This window comes from Melospiza melodia, chromosome Z (genome assembly GCF_035770615.1).
Source record: "Melospiza melodia melodia isolate bMelMel2 chromosome Z, bMelMel2.pri, whole genome shotgun sequence".
NCBI lineage: Eukaryota > Metazoa > Chordata > Aves > Passeriformes > Passerellidae > Melospiza > Melospiza melodia.
Window position 1 is genome coordinate 15,526,865 of NC_086226.1, and position 13,372 is coordinate 15,540,236.

The following is a 13,372-nucleotide window of genomic DNA, read 5'->3' on the forward strand; positions in this document are numbered from 1 at the left end:
CACTGCTGCGCAGCACACCAGAAATACTGAAAATATATTAATATTTTCCCCAGACATGGAGTAGGAAATATCTTTGGCCACTGTGGTGCTCGTGGAAAGTATTTCAATGACAACCATGGTGGTTTGGAGATTTAAAGACATATGAACATTCTTCCAAAGAGTTCTGGAGTCCTCCTCAACAGCTTTCCTCTTAGGCAGGTGCCTCAACCAGTTGCTTTTGACACTTTCAAACTGGACATTTCAAAGTTAAACAACATCTTCTAGCAGAGTCAAATGACAAGAATTACCCAGTACTGTTGTCAAAGTAAAACCTCTTGTCTGATTGATTCTTTTCAAGCTCCATCATTGAAGATACAGGCATGTAGCGCTCCACCTTGCTTGACAGAGCAGATGATCGCCTTTGAAAGGTTTCCAACACTATAAGAAAATCTGTCTTTGGTTGGTAACAAAGACCAACACGTATCCAGTCGTTCCTAAAACCAATATAAAATGTATGAGTGCTCACAGGAACAGTTTAGGTGTCAATACAGAGCAAAGAGATCATTCCAAAAAAAAAAAAGAAACAGGAACACAAAAAGCTCTTAAACCCTCAAGCAGATGACCAAATTTGCACAGCCTTTCATTAAACATTTTAGTAACTGATTGTGTCAGGATATATTTGATTATATACTTCAGAGATGTTTAATAAGTTCATCTGCCAACAAAATCAAGTATGATAAGCTATTCAAGTGCAATTCTGCTCGACTTCACTATTGGTACATCATACTCTCCAAAGGCTTTTCCTTAAAGACACTGTACTGGACAAGTGTTTAACTTCAGATGCAGATCTGTAGTTTAATCCCATACTTTTGTATTTGTAACTACGAAAAAAAAATAAAAAAGAAACCAAACCCAAGCTCTGGTCTTCCAGATGATTGCAAACTCATACAAAATAATTTTGCAGGACATAACTTCAGTATTGCCTTATGGATCAAAGCCACAAAAGAAAATAAACATACTTGTTGAAATTAATGAGATACAGATAGGTGACATTTGGAGCTTTTCCATTCCAATGTATTGTATAGCCCTTTTGGAGCATCACCACTGGCTGGTACTGCTGAAAGGCAGCTGCTCTCTGATTAATACCTCGAAGAACCATGGGATTGGCTGGATACTCATCTCGAACAATAGTCATGGATAGATTCTGTCCATTCCAGGTTTGGACATAAACCTATATGATATTTAAGAGGGTGAAAATAGGAATATTTGATCTCTTTTGCAAAAGGAAACAAAATTATGAAGCACAATCAGGACATTATTAACCAAAATGCTGCAATCTGATGTTCTGACTTATATAATGCACAAATCCGTCCTTAATAAAAGTCTTATTTAAAAAACTATCATAGATTTTTCCCACCTTACAGACAAAAAAGGGTATGAATGAGAAAAAAATAATCAGCTATAACATCTGGCTACACAGAGCCGGAACCAGAATAGGAACCTGTAAGACTCATATTCAGAAGGTGTTATTTAACATCTCTAGAAAACAAACCAACAAAATAACCCCTTAAAATCTACTCTGGGAAAAAAAGCAGACAGCACTTGTGTGGAAGAAGACATCTTCAACAAAGATGTTTTAGCAGATACAGCTGCAACACAGAATTCTCGGCAAACTCATTTAGTTTTATCTTGCAGCTTCTGATACTGTACCCTCAGTCTGCTGAGAGGAAGCATGATGTATACACAACTGGCTCAAAAAAGTGATATGTATAGAAGCATCTTTAAAAGTCAAAAAAATTTTGAAATGCAAAGACAGGTAATTTTTTTATTTGTTACACTACCTGACTCCACAAGTAGTTCATACTATACATTTGCCCCAAACAGAAAGCCAAAAGTACTAGCCTGTGCATAGTTCCCACTGCAAACCACTCCACTCCATTCTGTCATGTTAACGCATCTGGGGTGTTGAATCAAGTAATTATCCATTCGGCCCACATAGGTATCCCTGTAGTCAGTCACTGAGCCATCTAGATCATGAAATATTGAGTTCTTGTCACCATCCAGATCTCCTTCTTCAAACCAGGGACCAGGCTTCCCAAAGAAGGCTTTCAAAGAAACCTGACAACAACCAGAAGTTTTTGTTTTTCCAGAGGCTGAAACACAGACTTACATTTGCACATGTGCAGAAACATGGGAATTTGACAAAGCTGATTAAAAACTTTACAGCAAGGATAGCAGAATCTTGCAAAGCAGACGTGCTTGGTTTTACTAATAGGCTCAAGCCAGCTCTTGCTTCTGAACAGTGTTAATATTTGCTGCAGAAAATAAACTACTAAGGATATATATCAAACCTTAAAAATCTTATAAAAATTTCAACTTTACCACAAGCCATGAATCATTTAGTGCAACGTATCCTACATCTCTGTTGATATTGGATTTTTTGGTCAGGAGACAAAGGAGGTGTGACCTCCAGCCAGGAGATAAACTCTGAAGTAGGTAATGCATAGAAAGGATGACATACAACTCTTGTTTGTGTATGTTAAATACAAGAAAAGAAAACCATTTGCAAGACTTCAGGAAAACTTGTAGTAAACTTACATTTGGACCAAACTTCACAAGAGAAATGTTATTTTTTGGAGTCATCTGCCATGGATTTTTCATCAGGAATCCAACTGCACTGGTAAATCTGTCTGGAGTTGGCACGAAGTTTTTAAATGTGCACTTAGTAAGGTGAATAGGTCCATCATAAATCTGAAAGCCTCTGATTGGAAATGTCCTGTTGATGCAAGCAAATATTTATACCATCTTGTAACAAAATTCAAGGTACACTTGAATCTGTGTCAAATACATCTCTTCTCAGAAATCAATAAAGTAACAATTACAGAACAACTCACAAGATAGAATTTAGCAAAGGAAATATGGTTTCTGCACTTCTCTAATGAGTCAAAAAATCCCCTACTCCTAAATTTTCCCCTTAGCGGAGCTATCACTCTCCATGTGCAAATGTACCCCTTTTTCAACATGAGAAATACAGCAGAAAAATAATACCTCCTGCTCTTTGATTGATCATGATAACTGGAAGTGACTGCAGACTGGAAGAAAGCAAATGTCATTTCTAACTTGAGAAAGGAGCACACAGAGAATGGTAGGCTGGTAAGGCTTAACTTGACCCCCAGGAAGATGGTGGAGCAGCTAATTCTAGAAACCACTTCCACATGCCTGGAGGACTGGAAAGTCATCAGGAATAATCAGCATGAATTCACCAAGGAGAAGATGATAAACTTTTGTGATGAAATGACTGGCCTGGTAGAGCAGTGGGAGAGCAGAGGACAGGGTCTACCAAAACTGCAGTAATAATTTTGACACTGTGTCCCATACGATCCTCATGAGTATGGGGAGGATGAGAGGACAAATGGCTGGGCCCAGAAAGTGATGGCATAAAGTCTGCCTGGTGACCAATAATGGGTGATGTACCCCAGGGGTCAATATTGAGTCCAGCCTTGCTCATTATTTTCATTAGTCATCTGGATGATTAGGCCAAGTACAGTCTATGGGCCAAGCTTGCAGAGGGCACAACACAGAGGGAAGCAGCCGAAGCAGCAGAGCGTTGTGCTACCACCCAGACAGACCCTGACAGGCTGGACAAATGGGCGGATGGGAACCTCATGAAGTTTAACATGGGAAAATGCAAGGTCTTGCACATTGAGAGCAACAACTCCTTGTGCCAGTGAAAAGGACCTATGGGTCCTAGAGGAAGCAAAACTAACCATAAGCCAAACAATATGCCCTTGCCACCAAGAGGCAAAAAGTATCCAGGGCTGCACTGTCAGAAGTGTTATCAGCACACTGAGGGAAGTGATGCTTCCCATTTTTTCAGGACTGGTAAAACAACAACGTGGAGTGCTTGTCCCCAGTATAACGGAGATACTGAAAAGTGCAGCAAAGGGCACAAAGATGATTAAGTCCCTGGAGCATCTCTCATGGGAAGAAACACTAGGAGACATGCTCAGCCTGGAGCAGAAAAGCCTCAGGCAGTAATCTCAATCTTCTGAAGGGAGGGTGCAAAGAAGATGGAGTCAGGGTATTCCCAGTGACAAGACCAGAAGCAATGTGCACAAGATGAAAAATAAGATGTCCCTACTAAACAACAGGAGAAACCTTTCACTGAATCACTGATCACTGGCACAGGTTGCCCAAGAAATTTATGAAGAATCCACCCTTGGAAATATAGTAAAGACACCTGAACGTTGTCCTGGAACCTGAGGCCTACGTGACAGTTCCTGAGCAGGGGAGTTGGACAAGATGACCTCCAGAGGCCCCATCCAGCCTCAGTTGTTAGGTGATTCCACTGAACAAGACTGAATACCTCATATCACCACCACATTAACTTCCCCTCTTTAAATGGCTGAACAGCAAAAAACTAGGGTGCCTGAGGGCCATGTCACCCTTTGTCCTACTTGGCCAAGGATATGTGGGGACAGAACCTGGAGCCATGTGGGCACAGCCAACACACTGTGCTACTTGATACCATCTGACATCACAGCTGTGAAGTGGGGGAAAGGGACTGTCTCTCATTTTCTGAAGGGAGAGCATTCCTTTTTCTGGGGAAGAAGTGGGGTAACACCAGTCCTGGCCAGAGGATTTGTCCACCAGGAGAACATTTGGGGTGCTGATGGTCTCTTGGCCATCATGTTCTTCATCTTGAGGGCTACCCAGTGCCAGGTTGAGTGGTGAGCATTTTTGCTTTTTTTTCACATAAATCACCTTTGTTTTGTATACTTTTGTTATTAATATTGTTGCTATTATTGTTAATATTAATTAATTAATTAATCTCATTGTTTCCAGTACACTGTTCTTGCATCAGCTTGAGATCTCTGTCTTTTGTCTTTCTCACCTGAGGAGCTGGGCAAAGGGAGTGGCTACATGGGGCTCAATTTCCAGCTGGGCTAAAACCAAAACAATCTTCTTTCTAATTCTGTGGCAAGGGTAGGACTTGGTATTATGTTAAGCAAGCACCAGTGCAAGTCAAAGAGAAAAGAGAAGGATCATGGTCACAGACAGTGATTTGTCACAGACAAACTGCAGTCTCTAGTCCCAAGCTGACCTTTGAAATTCTCTTATCTGAAAGCTCTCTTCTAGACTCAAATACTATTTAAGTCTAAGGTTCAATTTGAGTAGGATAACTTAAATTTCTACAGAATAGTAACCTGTGGAAGCATCAGATGAACCTGCTTCAGTAAAAGGGTGAAAGTGACTGTGCTGCACACACAGCATTAAAAAGAAAAAGAGAGCATCACTTTCAAAGGAGTCTTAATCTCTGACAGCTCAACCAAGAAGGGTCTTTACATCTGATACAGCAAATTTTTCTTGTATTTCTACTTCCTTCATTCTTGACATACTTACCGATTTCTAGGCAGCGTGCGCGTCTTGTTGTCTATTCCTCCAGTTCCCACATATTTATTTTGTCCACCTTGAAACCCATAATTCTTGCTCTCACCTATGAACAGCGACTCTGATACCTCCTGGCTGGCACCTTCATCATTTGGGAAGCTCCCATCACTATCAAAGCACATCAAAGACAAATTTTTAGCCAAGACTCTCAAGCTTGGCATAATATATACCAAGCCATAACACCACTGTTTACTTCTGTAACAGCCCACCTCAAGCAAAGCAGTATAGACTTCATGGACAATACACAAAACAATAGATTTAATCATTAACATTAATAGAGGCTAACTCACTGAAATGTTCAGCAGATCCAAACATTAAAATTTCTAACTCCCTTTGTAGTGGAGCATCTTTTTATTTACAGCTCACTTTTCCAGTCCTAGAACTAGTTTTTCATAATCTCAACAGCAGTAATTTCAGTTCACTACCTAAGTTTCTTGATATTCATCATTAGAAAGATACTCAACCCCTGTAAATGCTCACTCCCCTTTCTTTTCCATTACACACTTTCAGCTGTTCAGGAGGAAAAAAATACCACCTAAGGAACCATACACTACCAAGAATATCTCGATAAATATAGCTTTCTGGTAAAGGGGCAACAAGCTGTGGTAAACCAAGCACAGGCTGAACTAAAGCAGAAACTTTGGCAGCTGTGCCAGTTTACAGCCTCTATAACATCATCTGCATGACTGGAAATATAACCAGGCCCCAGACAAAAACTGCAGCCTTATGAAAGCATACCTATTAATTTTAATACATACATGTAGATTTTCTAAGCTTCTATGCAAGGAAATACAGAAAATATTTAAAATGTACTCACCTCGCAAATGTCAAACCTATTCCATTGTCTGCAAACCTACAAGAAAGTCCAAAATATCAGTTGTTTTTTTCTGAATTATCCTACAATTGGTTAATATAAGAGCACATCCCACTATGCACTGAAAAAAGCTTGAATTTTTCTATTAATGAAACACATAACCACCGCACAGTTAACTTTTCTAAAAGCATTCTTGTTAAAAAGTAGTAAAATAATTTTCTACACATTTTAAACAGGATTTGAGAGCTTCAGGAAGACCACAGAAATCCCAGTCTGAATTTTCTGTCTCTACCACTCTCAGGCTTCTTTTCACTACAGCTGTTTTTTATGCTGTTTAAGGCAGGTTCTCATCTAATCACATATAAACTTGCATATTTGAAGTAGTGGGATGGTATGAGAGCTGGTCATACTGAGAAGTACCTAAAGTTAACCATCAATCCTCTCCTATAACCTTGTTGTAATGCACTTTCATAGACAAAGCCTCAGAGAAAACCGCATGCAGCTATTTGCTTCCAAATACCTACCCAGAGTTCTGAATGAGGATATCCCCTCCTCTGACCCAGGCTCCATGATCATTGTTTTTGAAAGAGATTAATCTGTCAATCAGGGCAGCAACTCGGGGCTTTTCAGGGTCTGCGTCTTGATGAGGTCGGAACCTGGAAGAGATAAACACTTAGTACAAGAAAACTTTTTATTTTACATGTGCCATATATGCTGTGCTGAGTGAACCTGAAAGACAAACAATCATCTGATGGACAAATTTCACTCTGCTTAATGTTTGGAATGAAAGAAGCTAAAAGCAGGTATATGTCTTGTCTTCACTAGTACTAGAAAAGTATCTGGGGTACCACGAAGCAGGAAAGTGAAACATCTCTTTTCCAGTAATTCTAATAGGCTTACTCTCTCTAAGTTTCTTTAGCTGTCTTTAGCCTTCCTTTATCCCCCTTTTCTTTCTGCCCTCCCTACTTGTAGTGAAGCATTAATGTGAAAGTTTGATGAAGGGAATAATAAACTCCTTGGAAGGACACACAGTGCTGACATTGGTTATGCAAAAGCACTCTGGACATTTGTCTAATTGATCCTTCAAATATTTCAAGTTTTTCTGACATACAGCAGTGCTGCTTCTTAGGGCATGCCTGAGTTTTTTTCATTCTGTTGCTACCAAGATGGTCTTGTACAGTAAATTATGACTGGAATCTAGTTTAAATAGTAGGAAGAAACAGTCTGATTAAGAACTGGTGGTATTTTCACTTGATTACTCCCAGGACCCCAGACAAAAAGTAATATATTTTAAAAAACTGCTAACAGGCATTTTGAGTGGGTAAAGATACCTATGTCTGTTATCCCAAACACCTGATACTCTTTTGTTGAGATTGGATCTGCCCCTTCCCCATCCAAGGGAGAAATGAGAAGATAAGTAAATGCTAGGTATTAATAGACTCAGTCTTCTCAAATAACATTTAAATCTCTCCAGTCTGGTTCCATGTACAATGATTAGGGACCTCACGTAGTTATGCAGTGTCTCATTCCTTTTCTTTCTGCTGTGAAACACAACCACATTTCATGCACTGAGTTTCTTGCATCCTCAACGCACTACAGGCTCTCAGAGGGCATCTTGCCCCTCTCAAGTTCCTCTCAATTATCTGTTACGACTGAGGTAAACCGCAAGGGCTATATGGATTTTCTGCCAAAACAGGGAACTAGCAGGTTCATTTCCAAATTTTGAAGTATCATCAAAATTTGGAACTTTCCTCTTTGCATTTGTAGCAGTCATTTAACTGTCTTTGTCTTAAACACAGGTCAATTGACAATAAAGACTCTATGAACTATATTTTCCATGCTAATACTCAGTTAACACAATAAAATGTTGACAGACACAGCTATTCAATATTCATATAACCAGTATCCCAGGCTATTTTATTTGAAGTCCAGGACAAGACTAAGCAGGTACAGTATAACCTGGAACTTTCCTAGACTCTCCATTACCTTCTCTCACTTTGTAATCTGAAGAAAATGTGGTTGATTGTACCACCTCTGCACAGAGCCTTTAGTAGAACTGTACTACCGAGCTATGACTTCCAAGTCTAGAAGGAACAGCAGAAACATTCAACAGTAGGAAAGGCGCACTACTGAGTCCTTTTTCTAACAATTAGTTAAAACTCAGTTATAATTCAGAAGATTAGATTTTAAAGGAATATTTTCCTATCAGCAGCAATGCCAGAAAACATTTTAAGCACAACAGTAGAGCATGTTTAAAATGGTGTCCTCTAAGAGGACAGAAACTATCCTGAGCAAAAGCTCAGAAGAAACCCAAATCCTTTAAGAGATACCATCTCTGTTGTTCCCAAAACAGATTAATAAATGAAGGAAAAGAATACATATGAACTTACTGCCTGGTTATAATTTATAAATTATTTTATTGTTTTAAAAGAATTTTTCCCCATTGGATATAAGAGCAGTCTCAAAACTTTGCCATTTTTCACTCACTTGAAAGAAAATATCCTTTACCTTGCATTGTTGTCCAAAGAGAGATATTCCCTGGGATCATCAGCACTAGCATTAGTTGTTTTAACACCCTTATCAATGAACAAACCAGCCTGAAATAAGCAAGAAAAGAAAATTCATAATACCCAAAATTTAGGATAGAGCAGAACTGAAACTTTAAAAATTTAGGCATTGCATTCTATACACATATTAGAAACTCTTAGATCTTTCCATTTGGCTTAAATTGCATATTGTGTAATGAAAAACAAGCTAATTAATATAATAAACCAGTCAATGCTAAAATGATACGAATTATCTGTGATTTTTAAAAAAGGCAATGGAAAATGATCAAAGTTCACTTCAGATTTCTTTCATAACATCTATTTCAGGTTTTCCATTTATTACCAGATGCTGGAAAATCTGGAAGCCAATCCTGTGGTGAGTTCAAATTATTCTCATAAATGGAAAAGAAAAGAAACCCCAAAACCCACTGTGAAAAATTCTTCGTGTTTCACTTTAAAACTAAACTACCTTTACCATAAAAGATAATTTTGATCCATGCAGTAACAAGCTTGAATAATCCAGTATGAAGTAAATTACTTGAGAAAATAAAAGTGTGAGGAAGCATTTGTGCTCTTTTACTTGAATTATTTACAAATACCTGTGACTGACTACTTTCACCTCTGATCCAAATCAGGATTACAACTGAGTCTTATACACAAGCAGATTCTCAGACCTGCTAGTGGAGCTCTCCTTCAACATGGAACTTTAGCACACAAATTGCTACCCTTGTTTAAAGATGATAATAGCTATACAGGTGAAAATCTTTTCTTCACAATGCACTTTTGTATTCAGCATGTTCTAATTCCAATCTGAATAAAATGCCCTACGTTCCCAAAAACATTATTAACACAACTTATATCAAACACTGCATTTCTTAGTATCCCAGACAACTGTAAGGCAAAATCAGTTTCACTTGGCAAAAAAAAAAAAAAATTCAATAATGATTTTATGAGGTTTCAATTGTTAAACTATGAGAATCTCATGCAGCAAACAAACACAATTAATTATTTAGAGTTAGGTGGCTTTGTAAATGTCATTATATTTATACATACACACAGAAACTAGATTCCAAATAAAATACTTTAAGGATTTCAGCTGAAGTGAAACTTTAGCTGGATGTGGAAAAGGTTTAAAAGTCATACTAACAGAACATTCCTCAATGACTGGAGGCTGAGAACTTCATAAGAAAACTGTTGCAAATAAGTAATCTCCTGAAGGCAATATTAAACCCTAATCTCTAGCCAAGATTGCGTCACCATGGGCAAGCACCTGAGACTCAGAAAAATAAACTGTAGCAACTCCAGCAAGCTATTAGATGAATCACTGCTATAATAAACTTGATTCTTTGAGGGTCAGCTTTCTTCAGAGTAGGAAACAAAGCTGTAAACAGTAGCATCTGAAATGCTACTTCTGAAAAAAGTAGTTTATTAGAAAGATTAATTTATTTCAGTTGTTTGTATCTTACTAGGCTCTGAAGCACTGAATATCCAAAATGCAACTAAAAAATATACCCATGCTGATTATACATTGGATTTTGTGCTGTGTTTGAACTTCAATGCAGAACAATCTCCTACCCAGCTTAAAATGCAGACAGGTTGTAATATAGAATACTGAGAGATAAAAACTTCACCTGTTTTTAAATAACATACTACATTACCTTAAAATTAGAATGAACCCTGTTGTTATAGAAGATTCCTAGGGGTGTAAGCTCTGATTTGGTTTCGATGGCTAGACTATGAGAATCTCCTGTAGCAACCCTGTGGAACAAATACCAGATTCCTGCATCCTGCAAGTAATGAGAGAATAATATTACTTATAAATGATTCTGATACTATTACTGGTACTCATATGTATTTTAAAATAAAGACTCAAACAAAAATTTAACCAGTGAAAATGCGAGATTTTGCAAATAAGGCTACATTCTAGTGGACAGTATCAACTAAAAAGTGTTTTGCTTCTTAGTGAACCATTCAACACCACATATTTAAGATGCTTTAATATTTCAAAGTAGAAAAGTGTTCAAATTAATGTAACTTCTGCATTTCAGTTATGTCATCCCACACACTAGATTTTCTTTTACTAGTAGATATTACTACTCACAGTAAGATACTCAAAATCATTCCTCCTATCTTTACTCTTTCAGTCTGTTAAGGTTGGTTCAACTCTGCTCCCATCAAAATTTAAATGGCACAGCCAAAAAACACCTCAAGAGCTTTCAGTAGACAGGAAAAAAAAGCACATCAAGCAATCTGGCCAGTTCGGGGCACTGTGCCAATGACATGCAGTAATAATTTTAGTATCTGTTCCTTTTCTCTACTTCTTTAATATCTCTGCTCTTAAAGAAACTGGATTTATTTGCTAAATGAAACCCACAAAACTTCCCTCTCAACTACATCTGCGTTTGCAAGAGGTGGCATCAGGACAAGACCTGCATTGGAGACATCTACTGACATCAAAACTTTGGCCTGACCAGAGGCCATGTGCCCTTAAAAAAAAAGAAGAATCACCCCACAAGGCACATTAAAGAATTAAATGGTAGCTAAAGAGACTTTGGGTCCTCCATCTCATGAAAAACAGTCATCAACCTTTTCAAGAATCATGGATAAAGACAATCCACCCCGGCTTAAAAGATTCCATGCATTTCACTCCAAGAATATAATAATTTTCCAATGAGTGCTGGAAATTCTACTTTACAGAAATGTTCCCATCCCAGTGTGTAATGATGACGCACTGACATTTCTGGTGATTAACCATTACAAAGCAAATATGGATGTTCCATTAATAAAAATACCAAAATCTTACCTCACATATAATTAAGTACAGCTCTGTGTTTGGCAGGCTCAAATTCTACCCAAAACACCCCCTGATGCTTGAAAATAGACTTATATAAACTTAAAAGCTTGTTAAGCCTCTGCAGGCATTCAGAAATATGAAAAAGGTTGGGTTTTTTCCCTCTTCTCTCTCATACACACCAAAACATCTACTGCCTGTAGAGCCTTTCAATAGGTTTCACTGCATAATTAAAGATCTTGGGGAGGAATGGAACTATTTGGCTATTAATTGCTCTAGTTTATACCAGAAAAAGTTTTATATTGCAGAGTCTGTATGAACACAGTTGGATTATTCTATTTCTGAAACAATAAGCTGTGGTCCCTTTATACTAATGTGTTTACATCCATGTAAGGGATGTACATCAGAGTGGCTGAACTTTGTAAGACACTAATGTGTGCTCCAGCCAGGCACATCTTGCTAACTAAAGCAAGTAATATCTACTGGGATGAGCTACACAGGCAGAGAAAGACTTTACAGGACTTAAGCACCAGATAGAGAAGCAAATAAAAGCTGTTTAACTCAGCCTGCAAAGCCTAAACTAGGTATATTACGCAAAGCAGGCAAAATAGAAAGACATTGTGTTGGACAAAAAAGAACTGGTTTAATCTGAGAGGTGAGTCCAGATCCCTTCTAGTAACAGACAGTCAAAAAACCAAACAGAAGCAAACCCACTGCAGTAAAAGCAACAAGAATTAGACCACACAAAAAACCGAACAAAATTTTCTGACTTTTTATTACTCCAGATATTTCAATTCAGCTAAGTATTTTGAATCCTATTCTATTTACTAATAAGAGTTACCTGCTAATAAATAAATCATTTACTTATATAAATGTTATCATTTATAGATAAATGTTATCTGCGGCTAAAAACACACAGGCTCATATTCTTCCAACACCAGAGCATTTGCAACAACAATCAACAACCTTTCCCGTTTTCCATTCCCATTGAGCTCTTCAGAAAAATCCAATTAAAAACCTTACATTTCTCAGCCTCTCATACAATATAGAACAGGCTCCAGCTCCATCCTCCACAGCATGTACAGAACTTTATATCACGGGCAGCTATGAGAAGACTATTTGCACTAATATAAGGTTCAGAACAAGCAAAAGCCTATCAGCAGTCACTGGCTGAAAACAACTGCCTAACCACAGACAGAAAAGAAGCATTTTAGCTGTTTCTTACACAATGAACACCTTTTTGTAGCAATTTTTCCTTCCAGTCACTACAGGTCTTGCAGAGCTGTCACTAAACTCATGACAACCTACAGAAAATACAGAAGACTTAATATGAAATGTACCAGTTCTGTGAAAATAAAAGGATTTTTACACAGACACTACTACATTTCTACATTGACAATACTGCCAGGTCTATTAAATAGAGAAGACAAGATCTCTGCTGCAGCCACAACAGATTTTGGTGTCATTTAAATGCACACCTAGACAAACCCTGCACTTTCAATGGCAATATGCTGCCAAACATAAAAAGATGCATATATATATAAAGAAAATATTTGTATATCTGGCAGTGTACATTTTACAGATTTTACAAACGCCAGTGACATCAGTAGTTTGTCATGAATTACACCCATATGCCTTACCTGTGAGCCTGCTGCTGCATTATTTATGAGATGATTGTTGGGGTGAGAAATCCAGAATGTTGAAACGGCCCTGAAATATTATTTAGAAAAGAGTTAATAAAGAAAACCTCTATCTTCAACAAAATTATCTTCCCTTTTTAACATTATCAGA

At 37.8% G+C, this 13,372-nt stretch overlaps 1 protein-coding gene across 3 annotated transcripts in view; it reads right to left on the bottom strand.

Annotated features, from left to right (window-relative positions):
- CEMIP2 (cell migration inducing hyaluronidase 2) overlaps positions 1 to 13,372 on the bottom strand; it is a 50,652-nt gene that overhangs the window by 6,811 nt on the left and 30,469 nt on the right. For all 3 annotated transcript variants that reach the window (XR_010031322.1, XM_063181048.1, XM_063181049.1), the window contains exons 10-19: positions 13,222 to 13,291; positions 10,449 to 10,577; positions 8,753 to 8,841; positions 6,769 to 6,900; positions 6,248 to 6,283; positions 5,383 to 5,538; positions 2,578 to 2,755; positions 1,882 to 2,097; positions 999 to 1,210; positions 288 to 473 (exon numbers count right to left, since the gene is read on the bottom strand). Coding sequence is in view for 2 of the 3 variants with exons in the window: in XM_063181048.1 (XP_063037118.1) it covers positions 288 to 473; positions 999 to 1,210; positions 1,882 to 2,097; positions 2,578 to 2,755; positions 5,383 to 5,538; positions 6,248 to 6,283; positions 6,769 to 6,900; positions 8,753 to 8,841; positions 10,449 to 10,577; positions 13,222 to 13,291 (1,404 nt within the window). In the remaining variant the exon portion in view is untranslated. The remainder of the gene's footprint in view (positions 1 to 287; positions 474 to 998; positions 1,211 to 1,881; positions 2,098 to 2,577; positions 2,756 to 5,382; positions 5,539 to 6,247; positions 6,284 to 6,768; positions 6,901 to 8,752; positions 8,842 to 10,448; positions 10,578 to 13,221; positions 13,292 to 13,372) is intronic.